Source organism: Nesoenas mayeri (genome assembly GCF_963082525.1).
Source record: "Nesoenas mayeri genome assembly, chromosome: 22".
Taxonomy (NCBI): Eukaryota; Metazoa; Chordata; class Aves; order Columbiformes; family Columbidae; genus Nesoenas; species Nesoenas mayeri.
The window spans coordinates 1,888,021-1,909,697 of NC_137572.1; the positions used below are offsets into that span (position 1 = coordinate 1,888,021).

The 21,677-nt window shown below is 55.6% G+C and overlaps 2 protein-coding genes across 2 annotated transcripts; one reads left to right on the forward strand and one right to left on the reverse strand.

Moving 5' to 3' along the window:
* Window positions 1-3,897: 3,897 nt before the first annotated feature.
* TMEM218 (transmembrane protein 218) lies at window positions 3,898-7,167 on the forward strand (the record flags this gene model as incomplete). The annotated part of the gene is made up of 3 exons (XM_080357974.1): window positions 3,898-4,007; window positions 4,083-4,185; window positions 7,033-7,167. The coding sequence occupies 3 exons, from the start codon at window positions 3,898-3,900 to the stop codon at window positions 7,165-7,167; spliced, it is 348 nt and encodes a 115-aa protein (XP_080214100.1).
* A 6,112-nt stretch (window positions 7,168-13,279) lies between these two features.
* On the reverse strand, window positions 13,280-21,677 carry SLC37A2 (solute carrier family 37 member 2; the record flags this gene model as incomplete). Its single annotated transcript, XM_080358058.1, has 18 exons — window positions 13,280-13,322; window positions 13,545-13,609; window positions 13,813-13,910; window positions 13,995-14,073; window positions 15,002-15,075; window positions 15,333-15,381; window positions 16,172-16,257; window positions 16,722-16,784; window positions 16,863-16,953; window positions 17,084-17,266; window positions 17,446-17,483; window positions 17,777-17,943; window positions 18,035-18,111; window positions 18,488-18,623; window positions 18,757-18,835; window positions 19,140-19,227; window positions 19,321-19,402; window positions 21,619-21,677. 18 exons carry the CDS (start codon window positions 21,675-21,677, stop codon window positions 13,280-13,282), a joined length of 1,557 nt encoding a protein of 518 aa, XP_080214184.1.

A 21,677-nucleotide genomic window follows, 5' to 3' on the forward strand; every position in this document is an offset into this window, starting at 1 on the left:
TTTGTAGCGATCTACAAATTTGCTGGACTGAATTAAAATTTTTAGAGACGTTTCCTCTCGCTGGGCTGAGATATTTTCTTTGATCATTTTCAAAGTGCCTTCATGTCCTGTTTTATGATCTTTTTGAATGTTGTTTGTGGTCTCACACCCTCGTTTCTTATCTGATAATCAGAATTGTGCTCCTGTGAGAGCGACAACGACTGGTCGCTGGGAAAAGGGATGATCTTGTGTATCCATCCACCAAGGTGCTTGGTTAACTCATGGCCACGTCCTACCACGTGTGGACTACCCAAGGATGGAGATCAACCCAGCACTCGGGGACTTCACCATGGGGACTTCACCATAGGGACTTCACCATGGGGACTACATGACCTCCCCGCTCCGGTGTTTCTCCTGTGTGGACAACCCAAGAATGGAGATCAACCCACCACTCAGGGACTTCACCACGGGGACTTCATGACCTCCCCGCTCAGGTGTTTCTCCTCAACTCCAACTTCATTATTTATTTGTGGATGGATGGAAAAACAAAATAGGAGATGAAGCCTTTCTGCATCTAACTTTCTTTTCTTATGGATTTCTCTTCAGAAAAGGGAAACGTAGCGCTTCCCAAACCTTCACATCCTCCGAGAAGTTGGGAGGAACTATTTAACCATATTTCCAGCACAGAAAGCGACAGGAGGATTTAAATAGCTCTTGTTTACCCGCACGGAGGTATTTATAGAGGGTAATCGGATCCTCTCGATGCCTTGGCTTTGCTTTCTCGGGCTCCACGTCCTCCGATCCCGTCCCTGCACCTGTCCCAGTTTGTATCCGGGCAAACCCCAATGGGATGGTTTTTCCCAGTGGGTTAAACGGGGCAGTTCCCAGTTCGGCAGGAGGGATTTGGGCTGGAAAACCATCTCCAAGGCATCAAAACTTCATCTGACGAAGAAGAAATGGGACTAACGAGCACGGAGCACGAGCAGCGCTCGGGGATCCAGCCCTGCCTGCCTCACCCATCTCTTCAATCAATTAAAACTGGGATATCCTAGATAAAAAAGTCAATTACATCCATTAAAATCAATTTTAAAATCAACTAAACCTTGAATATCGCATATAATCACTGAAATATCCCAGCGACCATCCCACTCGTGCGCTGGTTTCGTAAGCAAATTGATGCAAACGAAGGCGCTTGGCGGTTCCTATTGCACCTCAGAGGGGAAACGATGGATTCACACCAACACCACGAGTTTTGGCCATCCCCAAAACCACAAAAAGTCACCCCAAAAGAGGGGTCCCCAGCTAGGTCCCCCCCCAGCACCGTCCCCAACGCGAGGCTGGAACCTCGTTACAATGGAGTAATTTAACGCCATCCCCAGCTTAAGCTCCATATCTACCGGGCGTGAAATTAGTTCCAGCAAGCTGCAAATTTGCCGCTAATAAAAATATTTAGCAATTCGCCGCTTTTTAAATGGGGAGCAGAATATTTTCGTGCTTGCGACGCCGCCTGTTTCTTTTTAATTCTAACATGGGAGCGGCCGGGAGCTCCAGCCGTAAAACTGAGTTTACGACTGTGCAAAGAGTTTTAAATCGGCTCCCTCGGCACTTCCAACTCCACCACCAAGAATTCAATCATTTAATATTTGATATTAGACCACGTTGGTCATTTTGGCCACTGGGATGAGCTCAGAATGGTGGATCTGTGGTTTTTCATGCAAGAAAAGGTTGTTTTGACCCAAACCTGCCCCATTTTGGGGGGCTGATCCTCCTGTGGTGTCTTACAAAAGTGCTTTGATCCATCTGATCCTTGCAGCCTTTGAAATGAGGTGACCTCTCCATCCCCCTGGGCCAAGTGTTTAATTAGCCTCGGCGCTAATTGCATCTCTCTACCGAGCCCATTTTATCCCAGAAACATCACGACTTCTTTGTCATCTTTTTGGGAAAACCCGTGGCCACGAAACACCCTTCAAATTGTGACCATCCGAATTATTTGTGTCCAAATGAACCCTTTGTGTCAGGAAAACGATGGTGAAGACGGACATCGCAGAGAGCCTGCAGAGAGGAAAAATACTCTGCGGTGGGATTAACGGCACGAGACAGCGCAGGAAGGAGTTTGTAATCAAACATACGCTGTGAATATGTTGGCAGGCGGCTCCTTCGCGGTGCCAGGGACGGTGCTGGGGACGGTTCGTGCTCTGCTGGCCCAACCAGTTGGTGTCACGGCGGCAGCTTCGACTCCGGCGCAGGAGAAGGCAGGTGGATGCGGTGCACGGCTTAATTAATCGCCGCTTTATTCCTCCCATTAAAAGCGGCGACAGAAAGGAAACAGGCGTTGTGTGACGTTTCATGAGAAGCATCATCAGGCTGCAGGTAGCAGAGAGGGAAAACTGAGTATATGAACGTATTTGTTTTTTCAGGTTAAGTGGTAGACAAGTCGTTAGGACCAGTATAAAATCACCCATCAGACCACACCCGTCAGAGGCTGATGGGGAAGAAATACGACTTAAACACAGGCAGAAAAGTGCCTTTAAAATGGAAATTCCTCTTGTCCTTTTATTAAAAGTATTAAAAGATGCTCAATGCATTGACAAAACACCTGGGCTTGGCTCGGAGGCCCTCGAGCCCCAGCGTGGCTGCTCCACAGCAGTGCGAAACCCTGCAGAGTACAGCCGTGCTTATGTTAGCCAAATCCACCTGGGTTTGGCCCCAAATATTTTGAGGGAGGGACAGTGACTGGATGAGGGTCCTGTGAGCTCCCTGAGGACCACGATCAGGATCAGGACCAGGATCAGGATCAGGACCACCGTGCCCTGGCGAGGCCGCATCTGGATTCTGCATCCAGATCTGGGCTCCCCAGTTTAAGAAGGACGAGGAGTTACTGGGGAGAGTCCAGCAGGGGCTACAAAGATGATAAGAGGTCTGGAGGATCTTATGAGGAGAGACTGGGAGAGCTGGGGCTGTTCATCCTGGAGAAGCTGAGAGGGATCTGATCAGTCTTTATAAATATCTCCAGGGTGGGTGTCAAGAGGATGGACCAGTCTCCTTTCAGTGGTGCCCAACAATGGGATGACGGGCAACGGGCACAGACTGAAGCACAGGAGGTTCCATTTGAAAATGACAAGAAACTTCTTTACTTTGAGGGTGCCAGAGCCCTGGAACAGGCTTGTAAGGAGCCAAACAAAGTGTCTTTGAACTAATCCTGGAATGCAAACTGATTACTGTATTTAAAAGTTTAAAAAGTTAAGCTAGAGGGAAGGGTAGTCGAAGAGCCAGGAATCCATATTTTAAATGAATCAATAAGGAGAGAGGGTTGTTAGAATTAGATGAATGAGACAGGTAAACTGAGGCAGGTGTCAGGTGGTCTGTAAACCCTGCAGCACCAACCAGTGGGGAACAGGGGAGGGAATCTGGGGCCGGGATTTTGGGGGGACATAAGCAGGGACTTTTTGCCTATTATGTGTGCCGACCTTTAGGTAGAACAGCCGGTCTTGCAAAATCATTATTAAAATCTGCTTTGCTGAGAAGTCCTGCCTAGGTCTATTCTATTGGCAAGGTAAGAGTTTCCTACAGAGGTTGCGGAGTCTCATTCTCTACAGACATTCAAACCCGCCTGGACACCTTCCTGTGTGATCTACTCTCGGTGTAGCTGCTGCAGCAGGTGGGTTGGAATGGATGACCTCAAGCAGTCCCTTCCAACTACAATGATTCTGTGATTCCCACCCCAACCATTCTGTGACTCTGTGACCCCAGTGGCGCGCCCCAGCTTCCCGCGGCGCGGGAAAACCCCGCGGCCATGCCCCCTCCACCCACCCCTCCACCCAATAGAAAGCTTCGGTTGCGCCACGCGCGGCGCTGATTGGCTGTGCCGCCGCGGCGCGTTGCGGTTGCTAGGGGGAAGCGGCAGGGCAGGGGGGCAGCATGGCGGTCACGGCGCTGGGAGTGGGGCCGGGGGTGCTGGCGCTGCAGCTGCTCTGGGGCCTGGCGCTGCTGCTCTGCCTGGGGCTGCTCCGCGCTTCCGGCCGGGCCCGGTGAGCACCGGGGGTGGGAGGAAGGAGGGTTGAGGCCGGGCCCGGTGCTGAGCCCGCCCCGCTCCCCTCCTGCAGGTTGGCCGTGGTGCCGGTGGCGCTGGGAGCCGCCGCGCTCAGCGCCGCGCTGCTGCTCTTCCCCCGGGAGGACGAGCGACCGGCCGCGGCTGCCGCCGAGGAGGTGAGGCCGGGGGCGGCCTGGCCAGGCAGGCCCGGGCGCGGCGGGACGGGACCGCGGGGAAGGGCCCGGGGATGGGCCCGTTAGCTCGGGGGTGAGCCCCGAGTGCCGCCCCAAAGTCCTGGGGATGGGCATTTAACTCAGGATTGGGCGCCAAATGTCACCCTGAGGTCCCAGGGATGGGTATTTAACTCAGGATTGGGCCCTTTACATCAGGATTGGGCCCCAGATGTCACCCTGAGGTCCCAGGGATGGGCATTTAACTCAGGATTGGGCCCCAAATGTCACCCTGAGCCCCCAGGGATGGGCATTTAACTCAGGTTTGGGCCCTTTACATCAGGATTGGGCCCCAGATGTCACCCTGAGGTCCCAGGGATGGGCATTTAACTCAGGATTGGGCCCCAGATGTCACCCTGAGGTCCCAGGGACGGGCATTTAACTCAGGATTGGGCCTCAGATGTCACCCTGAGGTCCCAGGGATGGGCAGTTAACTCAGGATTGGGCCCCAAATGTCACCCTGAGGTCCCAGGGATGGGCATTTAACTCAGGATTGGGCCCCAAATGTCACCTTGAGGTCCCAGGGATGGGCATTTAACTCAAGTTTGGGCCCCAAATGTCACCCTGAGCCCCCAGGGATGGGCAGTTAACTCAAGTTTGGGCCCCATGTGTGCCCAGATGCCCCAGGGTTGGGCCCTTTGTCTCAGGAGTTGGCCTCAAAATGCCGCCCCGAGACCCCAGGGATGGGCATTATGGGCATTTACATCAGGGATTGGCCTCTGGATGCCCAGAGGCTTTGGGGGGAAGGTCCTTGTTGTGGAGCCACCCTAACATTTCTCCAAGCAAATAATAAGCTTAAACCAACGTTAATTCAGAACTGAAACCAAACAAGATGCCAAAAGCAAATGCCAGAAGCCAACACAGTCACACAATCCCAGAATATATGTGAGAGGTTGGAGGGCCCTGGAAAGCTCACCCAGCGCAATCCCCCCCGGAGCAGGAACACCCAGATGAGGTTACACAGGAAGGTGTCCAGGAGGTTTGTTGGGACCCCATGTGTGCCCGGTCGGCTCCAACCATGGCCGTGAGCTGCTCTGGATCCCCCAGACAGGGGACAGAGGGACAGGGGATACAGAAGGTGCTAAAGAGCCGTCACTGCTGCATTGGCAGCTCCAGAGCTCAGCAGTTGTGCAGCCGCCACATTTGGTGACCCCACGGGCACCCCGAGGCACTGGGGATGGACTTTTACCTCAGGAATGGCCCCAAGTGCTACCCCAAGTCCCCAAGGATGTGCCTTTGCCTCAGGGATGGGTCCCAAATGCTGCCCCGAGGCCCCAGGGATGGGTCTTTACCTCAGGATGTGGCTCAGGACTTGGCCTCAAATGCCACCCCAAGTTCATGGGGTTGTGCCCTTTGCCTCAGGGAAGGGTCCCAAATGCTGCCCCGAGGCCCCAGGGATGGGCATTTACCTCAGGATGTGACCCAGGGATGGGCTTTTTCCCTCAGGATTGAGCCCCAAATGCCTCCCCAAGACCCTGGGGATGGACCTTTCCCTCAGGGATGTGACCCAGGTGTGGGACTTTACCTCAGGGATGAGCCCCAAATGCCACCTCGAAGTCCCGAGGTTGGACTTTTACCTCAGGAAGGTCCCGCAATGGCTGCGCTGAGTCCCTGGGGATGGACCTTTCCCGTATTTCCCCACCATTATCCACGACCCAGGGAGTTCAGCTCCCGTTCTCCCACCTCCCGGAGCTCCATCCATTAATCGCTGTGGGGCCTTTATCCCTCTGAGCAGCAGCTTCTCCCTCGCTCAGCCAGTCCTGGCTCCACTCCCACCATCTTCCTCCAATTCTGCAGCGTTTCGCTTTCCCCCAGCTCCATTTTCTATTTTAAAGCTCAGTAACGGCTCTTCAGCTCTTTTCTCGGTTGTCTAACATCTCTATTTTCAGACATCTCTATTTTCAGGTGTGGGGGTCTCCCCAGTTTCGGGTCACACGCCATCGCCGCCACCTCAGGCTTTCCCAGAGCTCTTTGAGCTTTGAACCCACAAAGTTTTGTGGCAGTTTAGGTGCCTTTTCCTCTGTTCTATTATTAATGCACATTAATTATTGCTCTGCTAGACCTTGATCTGTGTAAATCCCTCCTAAACATCCTTGTACTTCTTATTTTCCCTGCCTTGCGTGGCACCTCAAGGTTGGGAGCGAGGTGAAGAGCAGCGCGTTGGCGCCTGGGAGGCCAACAGAAATTTAAAGCTTATTTTATTTTATTCTTCTTTTTTTGGATCTTCAATTGGACTGGCCCTGCCCTGCCTATCAATAATACATGACCTGGGCTTTCCGCGCTGAAACTCTGCTAATTGGCTAATTAAAAAGGGAAGCGTGCGGAAGGAGCCGGCGCGGCGCTCACCAGAGACTCTTCCCGCGGCAGCGCCGGGGCCGAGCGTGTGCTAATGTGGTTTATAAAACCGAGCGCCGGGGTCGTCTCGGGAGCCAAGAGGATCATTTTGTAACCGACCTTCTCCTCCTTGTGTCTTGCATTGCTGCCATATATATATTTTTTAATTCCCCCCCGCCCCGTTTTGCTTCTAAAAGGGAGGAATGTGCGCAGTCCTTGCAGCCGCTGTGGGGCTTTTGTGCCAGTGCTGCTCTTCTCCTCCGCATTAGCGGCATTTTTCAGGGCAAAGCGATTCTTCTTGCAAGCATCTGCCACACACCCATGTCATGGGAACCGAGGGGACCAAATCCAGGAGAACCCCAAAGCTTTTCCTGCTGGGCCGATCTGGGACAATCCTCATTTCCAGGGCGTCGTGTGCTCCCTCCAGCCTGCAACGTGTGTGTTTCTTTTCTCTTGCAGATCGTGGACACCTTCTTCATCGGCCGCTTCATCCTCCTGGCCGTGATGAGCCTGGTTCTCCTCGGCTGCCTGTTCCTGCTGCTGATTTACCACCTCATGGAGCCAGTGTTCGCCAAGCCGCTCCGCAGCAGATAGTGCAGCCATCCCCACCTGATTTCATCTTCATTTCATGGCCAGAAAGCAGGAATGGAAACCAGGAACCTGCTCTGGAGGGAAAGGCGGCGATTTGTTCCAACCTGGAGTGTGTCGCTTCACCCGGTGCTGCGTTTTTGCCTTTAAAAGCGAAGTTTGGACGGAGCACAAGCGGCTTCCTCGCCTGTAAAGGTGCTTTAACCTCCCTCTTCTTTCCTCTTTTGCAGGAGAGATAAAACCCGTGCGCTTTGTACTCGATTCAGTGAATCGGACTGAGCCGAGATAGTTTGTTTATCATAATCCACAAGTTTTGTTATTGTTCCTTTTTCACTATAATAAAATTCTCTGAGAAATCCCCGGCTCTGTCTTTATTTATTCTCCGAAACGCACAAATTAAAATATTTCCCTCGTAAAGATGCAGAGGAAAGTCAGTTTTCTGAACAAAAAAACCTTCTCGCTTTTCCAGGACACCCCGAGTGTCTCCCATGTGCAGCGGGACCCCGAGTTGTCACCCTGGGGTGACCCAAGGCTCACGGTTTCTCCTACCCTAAATTATCAAATTATCACAAAATCCCAGAATGTCGGGGGTTGAAGGGCCCTGGAAAGCTCATCCAGTGCAATCCCCCCATGGAGCAGGAACACCCAGATGAGGTTACACAGGAAGGTGTCCAGGCGGGTTGGAATGTCTGCACAGAAGGAGACTCCACAACCCCCTGGGCAGCCTGGGCCAGGCTCTGCCACCCTCACCCCAACAAGTTGCTTCTCCTCTTTCACTGGAACCTCCTGTGTTCCCGTTTGCACCCATTGCCCCTTGTCCTGTCCCTGGTTGTCACCAGCAGAGCCTGGCTCCATCCTCCTGACACTGCCCCTTTCCATCTTGATCCCCAGCAATGAGTCCCCCCTCAGTGTCCTCTTGTCCAGCTCCAGAGCCTCAGCTCCCTCAGCCTTTCCTCACATGGGAGATGCTCCACTCCCTGCAGCATCTTGGTGGCTGCGCTGGACTCTCTGCAGCAGTTCCCTGTCCTGCTGGAACTGAGGGGCCACAGCTGGACACAAGATTCCAGGTGTGGTCTCCCCAGGGCAGAGCAGAGGGGCAGGAGAACCTCTCTGACCTACTGACCACCCCCTTCTAACCCACCCCAGGTCCCATTGGCTTCCTGGCCACAAGGGCCCAGTGCTGGCTCATGGTCACCCTGCTGTCCCCAGGACCCCCAGCTCCCTTTCTCCTACGCTGCTCTCTAACAGGTTGTTCCCCAACTTACACTGAACCTGGGGTTGTTCCTGCCCAGATTCAAGACTCTACACTTGCCCTTGTTCTGTTGCATTAAATGTTTCCCGCCCAGCTCTCCAGCCTGTCCAGGTCTCTGATGGCAGCACAGCTTCCAGTGTCACCACTGCTCCCAGCTCGGTGTCACCAGCAAACTTGCTGACAGTCACTCTGTTCCCTCGTCCAAATCACTGATGAATATATTGAATAACAGCGGCCCCAGCACTGCCCCTGCGGCACTGCACTGGATACAGGCCTCACTTGACTCTGCCCATTGACCACGACTCTCTGGCTTCTTCCCTTCAGCCAGTTCGCAGTCCCCTCACTCCCCGCTCATCCAGCCGCACTCCCTCAGTTCAGTGTGAGGATGCTGTGGGGACTGTGTCAATGCCTCACTCCGGTCAAGGTGGATCATGTCCACCGCTCTGCCATCATCCATCCATCTTGTTATGTCCTCATCAAAGCCAATGAGGTTGGTCAAGCATGACTTCCCCTTGGATCACTGGCCGAAGCCGGTAGTTGCCTTCTTGAGGGGAAAAAAACCCACTTTTTAATGTTATTTAGCAGCAGTGATGGGGTTAAATCCCATTTTTCTCCCTATTTTTTCGTGAAAACTTGGGGGCCCACAGCTCAGCATCCTGCCTGTCGGCCGCCGTGGCCGAGCGTCCGCGTTAAACCAGCAATAATGACAGCTTTGTGCTGCCTCGGCTGCCCCTCGGCAGCCACAGGTTATTTTCATGCGTCCAGTCTCACGAGGCTTTTAAATTCTTCGCAGGAGAAAAGCATCTCGATGACCCGGGGCGTTGTGTGATGGTTTGGGAGCCAGGAAGGAGCCCGAGAGGTCCCACCGGTGCTGCGGGAGGTGAGTGATGTTCCTTTCTTCTATTTTCTACATTTTAGAGCTGTTTTTCTTAATTTTCTTCCAGTAAATAAAAGAACCGTCCGGCTTCTTCCAGCCTGTCAGTCACAAAATATCGCTGTCAGGGCATGAAATATTAATAAGGCCTCGGAGACGACGCTTCCCCTGCAGAAAATGCCCCGGTGCCCAGGAGCCCTGACTTGGTCGGCTAAAAACATGTAAGTACATCTCAAGAAAAGGCCGGGGTGAGGCGTAATCTGCTTTTCGAGCGCCATAAACGCCCGATCCCTCCCTATCCCGACGCCAATGTCCAAGGGAGCCGAGGCGGCGCGTTAAGGAACACGCCGAGCATTTATGCGACACGAGCGCCTCGGGTCTCCCGGTGGTTTTGAAGTTGAGCCTGAAACAAAATTCATATTTAATTCATCGCCTTAATAATGCTGATGAACATGGAGCTTCTCTTGCCGTGTCTTTATTCCCCGCGCTCAAACGAGAGCCTGGTGAATGGGGAAACCACGGCAAAAACAGCTGGGGCGCTAAAAAACAACCCGAAAAGCACAAATGTTGAAGCTTCTTCCAGTTTCGCGCCGTAAACGAACCCAAGATTTCTGTGTCTCCTCAATGGGTTTGCAACTCAAATCGCTCATCGTGCGGGGGGTGTTTTGTGGCTCTCGCACAAGGAGACTATTTCATCGCATTAATTTGGATTGGTTTTCCCATTAATTGGGATTTTTGGCTCTCTCCCTGCCCCCGCCGCCCAAGACATTTCAAGCTCCATCCTCGGCAGCGGGAAACGACCGGCTGGCTGAACTCAACCCGGGCTCTCGACGGCTATTTATTTATTCTGGGCGATTCTCCTCCCCGCTCAGGGGCTTTCCAGACGGTTCCTGTTTATTTTGGGGAAAGGAAAGACCGTGTCAAGCAATCGGTATGAGCACAAGCTGCTTTCCAACCGGCCCCAAATGGGGATCACTTTTTGCTGCTGTCCCCCACCCAAACCCCCGGCTCCTGGCGACAACCTCTGGCTGGCGCATCCGCCTCCGTCTGCCACCCTGATTATTTTGTTTGCAATCAATGTGTAGCAGGAGAGCGAGTTTGGCTTAAATCCCGATTTCTCAGTCGCCGGTGAAAGCGTTAGGAGCTGTTATAGCCAAGGGGCGCCACTCCGGCCCGGCTTTTTTCCCCAAATTTTGCAAATAATCATCTTTTTCCTCTCGCAGGGTGGGTGCGCCGGGTGTTTTGTCTCCCGAGGAGCCATCCCCATGTGGGCAGAAGATCTTAATAAACCCCGGTGAAAGAAATGCAACGGGATGTTTGCACAAGACACAGCACACGCCAGGAGGAGGGCGGCCCAGCCGGTTTTAGGTCAGGTGGGAAAAAAGCCCTTTTTTCCCCCCAAAAATCCCCACCGGGCTCATTAGGAACGTTCCTGCACTGGGATTCCAGCCCATGCAGCCGGAGCGGGACCGAGAGAGCACAAAGTGTCTCCTCTCCGTGATTTAAGGCCCTCGAAAGACAGCAATTCCTCACGCCTCGTGCCGGCGCTTAATTACCCACCCCGGTAAAAACCAGCCTCTTATTTCCACCTTGGCTTTGCTGACTTCAGCTTCCCCGCTGTCACATCTTGCCTTTGCCTTTGGCTGCTAATTAAAAAGCCCTTCAGCCTTCACCTCCTCGCGCTGGTAATTACGGACCGTGCACCGGCCGCCTCTTCGTCTTTGCGGCAAAGCCACGGCGTTCACAGAGATACCCGCAGCGGCGTCACCGCGGTGGGGTCACCTATAGGAAACCAACCAGGGACTCTGTAGGAGCCGGGAAATGCCCCTGGGAGGGTTGAGCACTGGGAATATTCCATTTTAAATCCTCGCTCCATTTAAAATCCTTTTTGGGGCAAACCCAGGGGATCACTCCTGCCCACCCCTCAGTCTCTAAATCGCAGTCAGACCCTTTCTCCTCGCTCCCAGCAGCGCAGCCAAAGCTACTCAGACTTTCCAAACACAAGCAGGACACAACCCAGGCCTAAATTTGTCCTGGAAAAAACTGTGAGCAGCTGAAAGAACAGGAGCTTGGTGGAAAAAAAGAGGAAGAAAGGGGCAAAAAATAACCCACAAAACCAACTTGCTTGTGCAATAAACGTCTGCGTGTGTCAGCGCTTGTGGGATTTTTTGGGTTTGAATTTTTTTTCCCCTTCGCTGATGAAATCAGCACTTAATAAAATCACATCAGGCCCAGATGTTTTCTCCTCAGGTTCAGATGTGAGGTTAAGTCAATTAAAATTCAGATTTATACTGGGCGCGAACGCAGCCCTGGGCTCCGTCCTGCACCCTGAGTAACCTGTGCACCCCCAAATTCAGGAGGTTTCCCCCATGAGTGCACAGCTGGCTGCACAGCTGGCCCAGTGACCCACCTCTGCCCAGGGGGCACCGGTTTAACCTCCCAGGGGCTCCTGGGCTCCTCCTAATTAAGAGGTGTCTGACGAGGACCGTCAGCTGCTCTCTGAGAACAGCCGTGGCGTGCGAGCAGCTGTTTGTCTTGGAACGGGGGCTGGTGTGTGGCCACGGGTGCCTCTTTTGGGGCTAAACGGTACAAATTAGGAGGCAGAATAATCAGAAAAAGCGCCGGTTTGGTTTTTTGGTTTCTTCAGTTGTTTTTTCTTGCAGCGGGATGAGCTGAGGTGCCAACCCAGCTTGATTTGAGCTCGGTTCAAAGCCCAGGGATGTTCTCCCTGTAGCGGAGCTTTGTCAAGGCAACGCTTGAAGTGATTTGGCACCATCCTCCTGAAATACCGAGCGGTACACAGGCGAAATACAGGCTCCACGTGGAGAAAAGCGTGAAGACGGGCGCGATCACCAGCCCTGAGCTCACACAGACCCGGCCGAGCGCCACCAGGAACGCGCATGGAGCGGCACCACAGATTTTGCACATTTTTATTAATAAAGCAGCCAACAGTGAAGAATCGTCCCAGAAAACCGGCCAGCCGGGGGCCTTGGGCTGCTCCTCGCCTCCAAATGAGCCCACGGTGGCGGAATGAGCCAGCGGGGCCGTGTCACGGCTCTACCGAGACCAACGCGCTCCCGGACATGCTCCCGGCGTGTCCCGGCCTCTGTCCTCCCTCCGGGCCCCCCGGGCTCACGGGGGAACATCAAAACTCCTTGTACCTGCGGGGAGAGAAGCGGGTGAGTGCGGCAGGTGATGTGTGGTGGGTGCCATGCGGCGGGTGATGGGATCGGTGACGGTGCTGCCAGAAAGATGGAAAATAACCCCAGCTCTGCCACGCAATCCACACCACGAGCCCGGAGGAGAAGCAGACGCGAGGGGTTGATCCAGCCACCATTTTGTCACTGGCCAAAGCTGAAACAGCCCCAAAAACACCCAGCAGTGTTTGCGCCTCCTGTCCGCAAGCTGTGCAGGAGACAACGTGCTCCCCAACCAGCCCCGGCACGGGAGAGCGGAGCCCGGCAGCCCTTCACCGGTTTGGGCCGCACTTACCGCAGCGCGAGGCCCAGACTATTGGTTTTTCACCTGCAAACACAAGACATAAAGGACTAAACGTTCGCGGGGGTTCACGGTGGTGTCCCCTTCCCCTTGGTGATCGCCACAGCACTTTGGTGGCAATCAGGGCCAGGCCGGTGCCGATTCGGAGATTACTGACACCCTCGCTGCAGTGATTTGGCCAAGGATTTGATTAGTGAGGCTGCACTCTGTAATCACGCTCATTAGCACGGGTGGGCAATTCGGCCTATAAATTCAGATGTTTCAAGTGTGTTAATCAATGTTTTGCTAATCGGGCGTCCGGGCCACCCGTCCGCACTCTTCCCTGGCCATCACAATTTGATCCTCTGATTCCCAATATTGATCTCAGCCCTTAAATTATCAGCAGAGCGGCTGTTTCTAGGCTGAGCCTGCCAAGCGCAACTCAAAATTAGGCTGAATCAGGCCTTGTGTTTGTGTCTAATCCTCAGGGCTCGAGCAGCAATACTCACACCGAGCTACTTCCCATCCAGCACTGACTCTGTGAGCTGCACGCTAGAGCTACAAAGACACAAGGACGGCGCGTTTAGAACACAGAGAGAGCTTTGTGAGGTTGGCATGGCTAAAAACCCCTGCGGTGGAGGTGAAAATGCCCGCGGGAGCGAGACGTCGCGCAGGCACCTCGCGAAACCCAACGTGATGCCCGCGCGGGGACGCCACAGCGGCAGTGACCGTGTTTCGGCACGGCGGGACCGGAGGCCGCTCTGGGCGGGCCGTACGTACCCTCTCTTCCTCGCCATGGAGCCGCACCAGCCCCGCACCTCTTTGACCACCACGCGAGCCAGGAGCTGCAAGAGGAAAGGTGGGGGATCGCCGCGGGACTGACGGCTCTGCCGCCGCCAGCGTGGCATTTCCATTGCCGGGAGAGGTATTTTAAGGCATTTTGTAGGGAAAATCGGTTGAGCTAAAACGCACGTGAAGGAAAAGCCGAGCGGGGGGCTCAAACAAATAACCTGGGGAGCAAATCGCCTCCTGCCAGGGAGGGACCTACCAGACAAGCCGAGACATCGGCCGCGATCAGCATGTAGAAAACGTTATTCCAGCCTGTGGGGGAGATGATTCCCGCCAGCAGCGGCCCCAGCGCCGCACCTGCAAGGGGACATGGGGACATTTGGAGATGCCATGGCTGAGCACCGGGGGAAATCAGCGCTCGGCATCCCCCGGTGTCCGTACCTATGGATCCCGTGCCGTCGATGATGGCCGTGACGGTAGAAAGGGCTTTGGCGTTTCCTTTGAGAGACTCGTGCGTTCCCTGTAAAAGCCAAACGTGAGGAGGAAAAGTGGCGTTGGGATCTGCACCCTGAGGCCACTCACACCTCGGGCAATTTCCATGTGTTTCACAGTATCACAGTATCACAGTATGTTTGGGATTGGAAGGGACCTCAAAAGATCATCTAGTCCAATGCCCCTGCTGGAGCAGGAACGCCCAGGTGAGGTCGCACAGGAAGGTGTCCAGGCGGGTTGGAATGTCTGCAGAGAAGGAGACTCCACAACCCCCCTGGGCAGCCTGTTCCAGTGTCTGTCACCCTCACTGAGAAGTTTTTTCTCAAATTTAAGTGGAACCTCTTGTGTTCCAGCTTGATCCCATTACCCCTTGTCCTATCATTGTTTGCCACCGAGAAGAGCCTGGCTCCATCCTCATGGCACTCACCTTTTATATACTTATAGACATTAATAAGGTCTCCCCTTAGTCTCCTCTTCTCCAAACTAAAGAGCCCCAGCTCTCTCAGCCTTTCTTCATGAGGGAGATGCTCCACTCCCTTCAGCATCTTTGTTGCCCTACACTGGACCCTCTCCAGCAGTTCCCTGTCCTGCTGGAACTGAGGGGCCCAGCCGTGGAGAGGAAAAACAAACCCAGACCCGGCCTGCAGGCAAATTATGGCAAATCTGGGATCACCAAGCAATCCCAGGGTACTCCCAGCAAATTTTTCCGCTCTGATTGTGTGATGCAGCAGGGCCAAAGCAGAGTTACGCGGCCAGGGTGAAAAAGCAGTAGGAAACAAAGCCGTGGTTAAGGTGCGGACTGTGTGACAGCCCTGCCCTTCTCTGCTTGGCTTCAGAGGTGTTGGAAAACAGAACTAAAATGCAAAAATCCCAGAGAAACATCCCCCTGGGATAGAGGGAGCAGCCCGTGGGTGCGCGAGGCGGCTGGGACAAGGGTTGCGTGGTGCGGTTCTTACCAAATCTGCCGAAACTGCCGTGGTGATGAGAGCGTAGGGCCCATTAACCAGCGCGCCACAGACAATCAGCATCGCTGTGAGGAACCAGGGGAGAGATTTAAGTCTTCAAGTGCAGGACACTGGGTCCATCACCCTTGGCACACGCGTGGACGTCGCTGTCCTGCGTATCTGTCTTTGTTTTCCCTCGGATCCCACCCAGCAAAGGCTCATCCCTCTCCCAAATCTGGGACTGGGGACCTGGCTCAAGCGGAGAAATAAAGGCGGGTGAGTCCCCAGCATCTTCCATCGCCCCGGGGGTGACGGCAGCCGGCTGCGCCGTAGAGCTCCTTACCTATCGACGTGCCGATGCCGTTCTGGCCAACGTGGTTATACAGGAACAGCTGGAAAAGAGACACACGATCAGCCAGTTGTGGCTATTCCAGCTGTTTTCCTCGCAGTAGGACAGCGAAGGCGGAGACCCAAATTATAACCAGCGCCGAGCTCTGCCGACACCTCTGCACGGCATTTGAAGAGAAGAGAGGACAGGGAGCCGAGCGCGCCCTTAACTCCGTGTCCCATCTGGTGCCAGATCCAGCCCCTGGCAGCCGGCAAACAGAGGTGCTGCCGCAATGTACAGCCCCACGGGGCTCCTGCACCTCCCCACTGGCTGAAGCCAGGCGGTAATTCGCCCTAACGGCGCTATCAGAGGACGTGACGCGGCCTCTCAGCTTCTTTGGAGGGGGGCGGCTCACGACGCAGAGCCAGCCAGGCTTGGATTACAGCTAATTAACCACGGGTTTTGCGGCAGCAAAGCCAAACGAGCTCCATGCAGGTGTTCGGGAAGGACGTCCTGGCCAAGCATGAGGATTTTGGGATGCAAAGCAAAGAGACGAAAGCTGGACCAGCCCAGTGGGACCCCCAAGGCTTTAAGACCGAGCAGGGTTATGGCAGGAGGGAGGAAAAATACACCCTTAAAATATTTTTTCAGCTATCAAGGACTATACGATGCCCTCCCAGCCCCAAGATCAGGACATGAGCCCTGGAAACATGGGCACGTGGATCGATCCCGGCTCCCGTCTCGTGACCGGCGCGGCGCGGGGCAGAGGAAGGCGGCCGTGACTCAAAGGAGCCGGACGAGCGGAAACCCTCGTGACTGGGTTGTTTTCTTTTTTCCCCCATGTGACAACGCACCATAGGAGCGGCGATGACCAGCATCACACAGCACGTGGTGGCTCTGCCACCGGTGTAGTCAGAGATGAGGCCGGCAAAGATCCCCCCTGCAAGAAGGAGTCGCGGGTGTCAGTCACGCCGACTTTGCCCAAAACCCAACAGGATGCTGCACTGCAAGGCTCATTCGTCCCCCAACTTGTGCACAAGAGGCCCCCAAGGTTAAACACAAAAACATCAGTGGGAAGAGGTTTGATTTCTCCCTGCAGATGGTTCCCCACACCTGTGTGCATCTCTGGTCTCTTCCACACTTGCAAAATACATTATTTCTCTAAATAAAAAGGAGAACCCGAGCAAGCGAGACCCAAGGAAAGGTGTCACAATGCTCACCTGGATGGCAAAATAAAAGCAAGGGGTGTTTGCTGCCTGCTGAGGACTATGAACAACTACTAAACCCCACTGGGGTGCTCTGGGGAAAGAGATGGTGTTACATGTGAAGGGGACTTTCTATCAAAGCGACAATTGTCCCCAAATCATCCCCGATCCACCCCCTCCACCCGGGTATGTGACAAACCTAAAATGCCACCAACGTCAAAGAGGGTCGACAGGTCCCCGGCTTTCTTGGCACCAAAATGAGCTGCAGGGAGAGGAGCGAGGTGAGGAGACACTCCCCTTGCCGGGCTCGCTCCCGTCATATTGTCCCCAAAATCCTCACCAACGTTGACGATGTAGAGGGGCAGCCAGTAGAGGAAGGTGTAGCTCACCAGCTTGGCGAAGAGCAGGCAGAGGGAGAACTCCACCACACCCTGCGAGGAGAACACATCAGAGCAGCCTGGATGGTGGGTTTTTACCCCCATTTTCTGCCCGGTTGATGAGACGAGCTGCCCTGACTTTGCTCGTTCCTCCATCCCCATCACCACGCATCCCGCAACTCACAGGTATCCGGAGCGCCCCGAGGAAGCTGATGGCTTCGGGCTCCTCGCCCGGCTCCTTGGGGCTGTCAGAGCGGTCGGTGCTGCTCCAGCCCGAGCTGCTCAGCGGCCCCTCGTTGGACGTGGTGCCTTCAGGGTCCTTGGCCGTGGTGGTCACACCTCCAGTGTCTTCCTCCTCGGATGCCGCCTAAAAACAAAGTGAACGCAGGAGATGTTGCTCTTGTGGCTGCCAGGACGTGACCCAGAGTCGTGATGAGCACCCTCCACGATAACACAACGTCGCTCTGATTTCTGACGTTACAACTTCACACCCCAGTTGTTTGGCCATAAACTGAGCGGGACGAGCTGGAATCGATCGGAACTCACGTGATGCAGGGGGGGACTGCAGCCGACGTCCTCGGGATCTACACGGACAAAGGACACCCCGTGAGACCAGCCCCGCGCCGCCCGCTCTCCCTCCAGCAGAGACGTGGGGCTGGGAACCCCCCGGGGCTGGGCTGTGTCTCTGGGTACCCAGGAGCGAAAACCCTGTGAAAATCCCAAATGTTTTAGAGAAAAATAGCCCAGGAGGAGCGAGCGGCCCCCAAAGGATGCTGAGCATCCCCCCTTAGGGAAATAAGTCCTTGGGGTTGCCCAAAATGCTTGGCAAGGTGAAAAATCCTGCTGATCTCCATGTCATCTGCATTGCGCCACTCACACTCCACAAGGAAGAAGAAGCAGAGAACGCCCACAGCGGCAATGATGATGCCGGGCACGATGAAGGACAAGCCCCAGGTGGAGGAAACCCAGACGCCGGCAATGAGCGACCCTAAGATGTTGCCGACGGAGGTGTGCGAGTTCCAGATGCCCATGATCAAACCTCTCCTGGCGGGGACAGAGCCAGGGTCGGCATCACGGGGGTCGGCATCACCAAGAGGGACAAGGATGAGGGGGGATATGCCGGAGAAACACTCACTTTCCCTTCCCGAACCAGTTCCCGACGCACGCCACCACAGCGGGCCAGCCCGTCGTCTGCACCAGCCCGTTGCACACCTGGTGAGAGACAACGGCAGCACCAGCCGGTGAGCACCGACATCATCACCAGAGCATGGCCCCTGCTCAAAAATCCCAAAGGTGTTGAGAAAGCGCTCATTTTGGGTTTTTTTCCCCACTGGGGCAATCCCAGAGCCATTTGCGTCGTCGCGGTGGCTGAACTGGGAGCGGCTGGTGTTGCCAAACCAGCCGCCCTGCTCGGCGAGCCGGGCGTGCCGGTGGTTTCGGCGCCCACGGCATGCGCGGCCGGGTTTTGCGGGGAGTGGAAATGCCCGATGTCCTCCCACTTGGAAACTGGGCCACCCCCATCCCCAAAAAACACCAAAAAACCATGGGGATGCGGTAAAATCCGGGCCGTCCTCCGGCGTGGCCGCACCTGCATGACAATGAAGTACCAGAGGACGTGGATGTTCCAGAAGTAGCCGAGGCCGAAGAGCGCGGTGAAGAGCCCGCTCAGCACCATCCCCCCCGACAGGTAGTAGCGCAGGGGGAGCCGCTCCCCAAAAATGCCACTGCGGAGGGAACAGCAGGACAGGAGCTGTCACAGGTGATGCCACCAACGATCCCGGTGACCCCAGCCCTATAAAAACCAGTTTCCCGGCAAACTGGTGCAAACTGGTGCGTGGAGGGAAGGGCCGTAAGTACCTGATGAACATCCCGATGGCATAAGCCACCAGGAAGGCATTATCCAGCGCCCCGAAAAGCTCCTTGTAGTTGTCCCCATCTGGAAAAGAAGTAATTAGGGACACGTTGGCTTGGCCCATGTCTTGTGTCACCTCCCGTGGCCACCGGCTCGTCCTTGTCCCCAAAACTCTTCTCCCCACAGCATACGGGGGCTCTCGGGTGTCACCGGCGTTGGGCACCGGCCCTGATTTCACCACCTGCCGCTGCCCTTTGGCCCAGATGGTTAATTACCTCTGGGTGCCTAACAAGCGGCCAAAACCACCGGCCGCCTTAGGGTGGGGGGGGAGCCCATGTCAGCCGGCATGAGGGTGATTTTTGGGGTGACACGGGGGGCTCAGCCTTACCAAAGGGTGCCCAGCTGCACCACGCGCTGCTGTTGGAGTTGTTGCGAGGGTTGGGGCCCAACGCCGAGCAGTTGGGGTGCAGCTGGCTCTGTGCGGGGAGAAAAGGGGTGAAACGGGCTTTTCAGGGTCCCCCCCATCCCCATGTCACCTCCCGCCAGGGTTGGGCGAGGTGGGGACAAACCTTGACGATGCTGATGGGTTTTCGGGAGAGGTGGTAGCTAGTGTAGCAGAGGAATGTCAGCACCAGCGTCAGCCCCCGATACCTGTGGGATAAAGCGAGAGGAGTTGATACAGGGACAGGGATGGGGACAGGGACCCCTGTCACCAGCCATGGGGTGACCCCCAGGGACTGGTCGCCCCCTAAAACAGCTGAGGATGTGGTTAAAAGAGATGAGCCGAGCTTAATCCCGAGGGTTCCCCCTCCTCAAACCACGGGGTGGAAACAGCGTGAGGCTGCGGGTGACTCAGCGTCGCTCCCGGCGCTAATTAAAGACAAGACGGGATTGAAAAAATACAAGCGGAAGATGGGGATGACGTGAGTGACTTCATCTTTTGCCTTCAATGAAGGAAAATGGGGAGAAATCAGGGGAAAATGGGGATGGATAAATCCCAAATCGGACCCAACACCCCTGGAGCGGGATGAGCGTCTCCGAGGGGCCTGTCCTGCGTTTCGGGTGGTTTTGCGGAGGGTTTTACAGCAGCCGGGAGCGGCTGTGGCACCGCAAGCGGTCATGAGTTTAGGAAAAACATAACAAAAGCTTTGTTTCTGCAGTTTTAGCCCGTCCCGCTCCTTTTGGTGGTTTCACTTCTTCATGAAACTGCAGAAATCACACACGCGCTGCAGATCCGGGCGGCTCCATAGCTGCTAAATTGCTGCTCGGCCCCCAGAAAATAAACCAACACCTCCAAAAAATCACGGCAGGGCTGAGCCGAGAGGAGAGGAAGGGGAAGAGAAACTTGGGGCTTGTGGGGTTTTTTTACCCCATGTGTTCTGGGAGGGAAAATCGCAGCTGTTGGCAAAGGGTGGGGGTGTGTTTGGTAACAGGCTTCCAAAAAATAAACATATTAAATCCAATTAAACCACCAGCGGGCTCGTCACGGCGCCAAAACAGAAGGAACCGGCAGGATCTCTGTGTTGGACACGTCCCACCGAGTTTGGAGGGCCCGGAACAGGCGGAGGGACCGATCGAGGGGCGATGATGGTCCCCGGGTGAGTGACGTCTGGTCCAGGACCGGTCCCTGTCCCAGTGCCAGTTCCCATCCCCATGCTGGTCCTGGGCCCAGTGTGGGTCCCCAGACGAGTGACCCCCCGTCCAGTGCCAGTCCCAGTCCTCCGGTCCCCAGTTCGGTGCCGGACCCCAACAGAGTGACCCCCCTGGTCCAGGGCTGTTCCCCATCCTGGTGCTGGTCCCAGTGTCTGTTCCCATCCTGGTACCAGTCCCAGCATCTGTCCCCATCCCAGTGCCAGTTCCCATCCCGATGCTGGTCCCCAACCCAATCTCAGTGCAGGTCCCCGGAAAAGTGACCCTCAGTCCAGTGCCGGTCCCAGTCCTCCGGTCCCCATGCTGGCGCTGGTCGCTGAGTGACCCCCCAGTCCAGTGCCGGTCCCTGGTCCAAGGCCTGTCCCCAGCCCTATGCTGGTCCCAGTCCCTATCCCAGTGCCAGTTCCTGCTCCAGAGCTGGTCCCCGGTCCCCATACTGGTGCTGGTCCCAGTGTCTGTCCCCATCCCGGTCCCAGTCCCCATCCCAGTGACTGTCCCTATTCCAGTCCCCATTCCGGTGCCGGTCCTGGTCTCTATCCCAGCACCAGTCCCCGTTCCAGTGACTATCCCTATCTGGGTCCCCATCCTGGTGCCAGTCCCCATCCCAGCACCAGTCCCCATCCCGGTGCTGGTCCCTGTCCTGGTCCCCTTCCCAGTGCCAGTCCCAGTTGTCATCCCAGTGTTGGTCCCAGTTCCAGTGTCTGTCCCTATCCCAGCCCCTATCCTGGTCCCAGCCCCTATCCCAGTCCCCCTTCCAGCATCTGTCCCTATCCCTGTCCCCATCCCAGTCCCTATCCCAGTACCATTCCCTGTTGCACTGTTGGTCGCGGTTTCAGTGTTGGTGCCTATCCCAGTCTCTTTCCCAGTACCAGTCTCAGTCCCCATCCCAATGTTGGTCCCCGTTCCAGAGTCTGTCCCTGTCCCAGTCCCAGTCCCCATTCCAGTGTCTGACCCTATCCCGGTCCCAGTCCCTATCCCAGTCCCTATCCCAGTGCCTATCCCTATCCCAGTCCCAGTCCCTATCCCAGTCCCCGTTCCAGTCCCTATCCCTATCCAGGTCCCAGTCCCTATCCCCGTCCCTGTCCCCGTTCCAGTGTTGGTCCCCATCCCGACTCCCCCCATCCCGGGGCCGATCCTCATCCCGGCCCCCCCCCGGTGCCGCTTCCTGCCCCAGGGCCGCTCCCCATCCCGCTCCCGGTCCCGGTTCCCCCGCTCACCGGCTGTCCCGGGGCAGCGCTCGGAGCAGCCGGACCCCGGGGGCCAGCGCTGCCCTCAT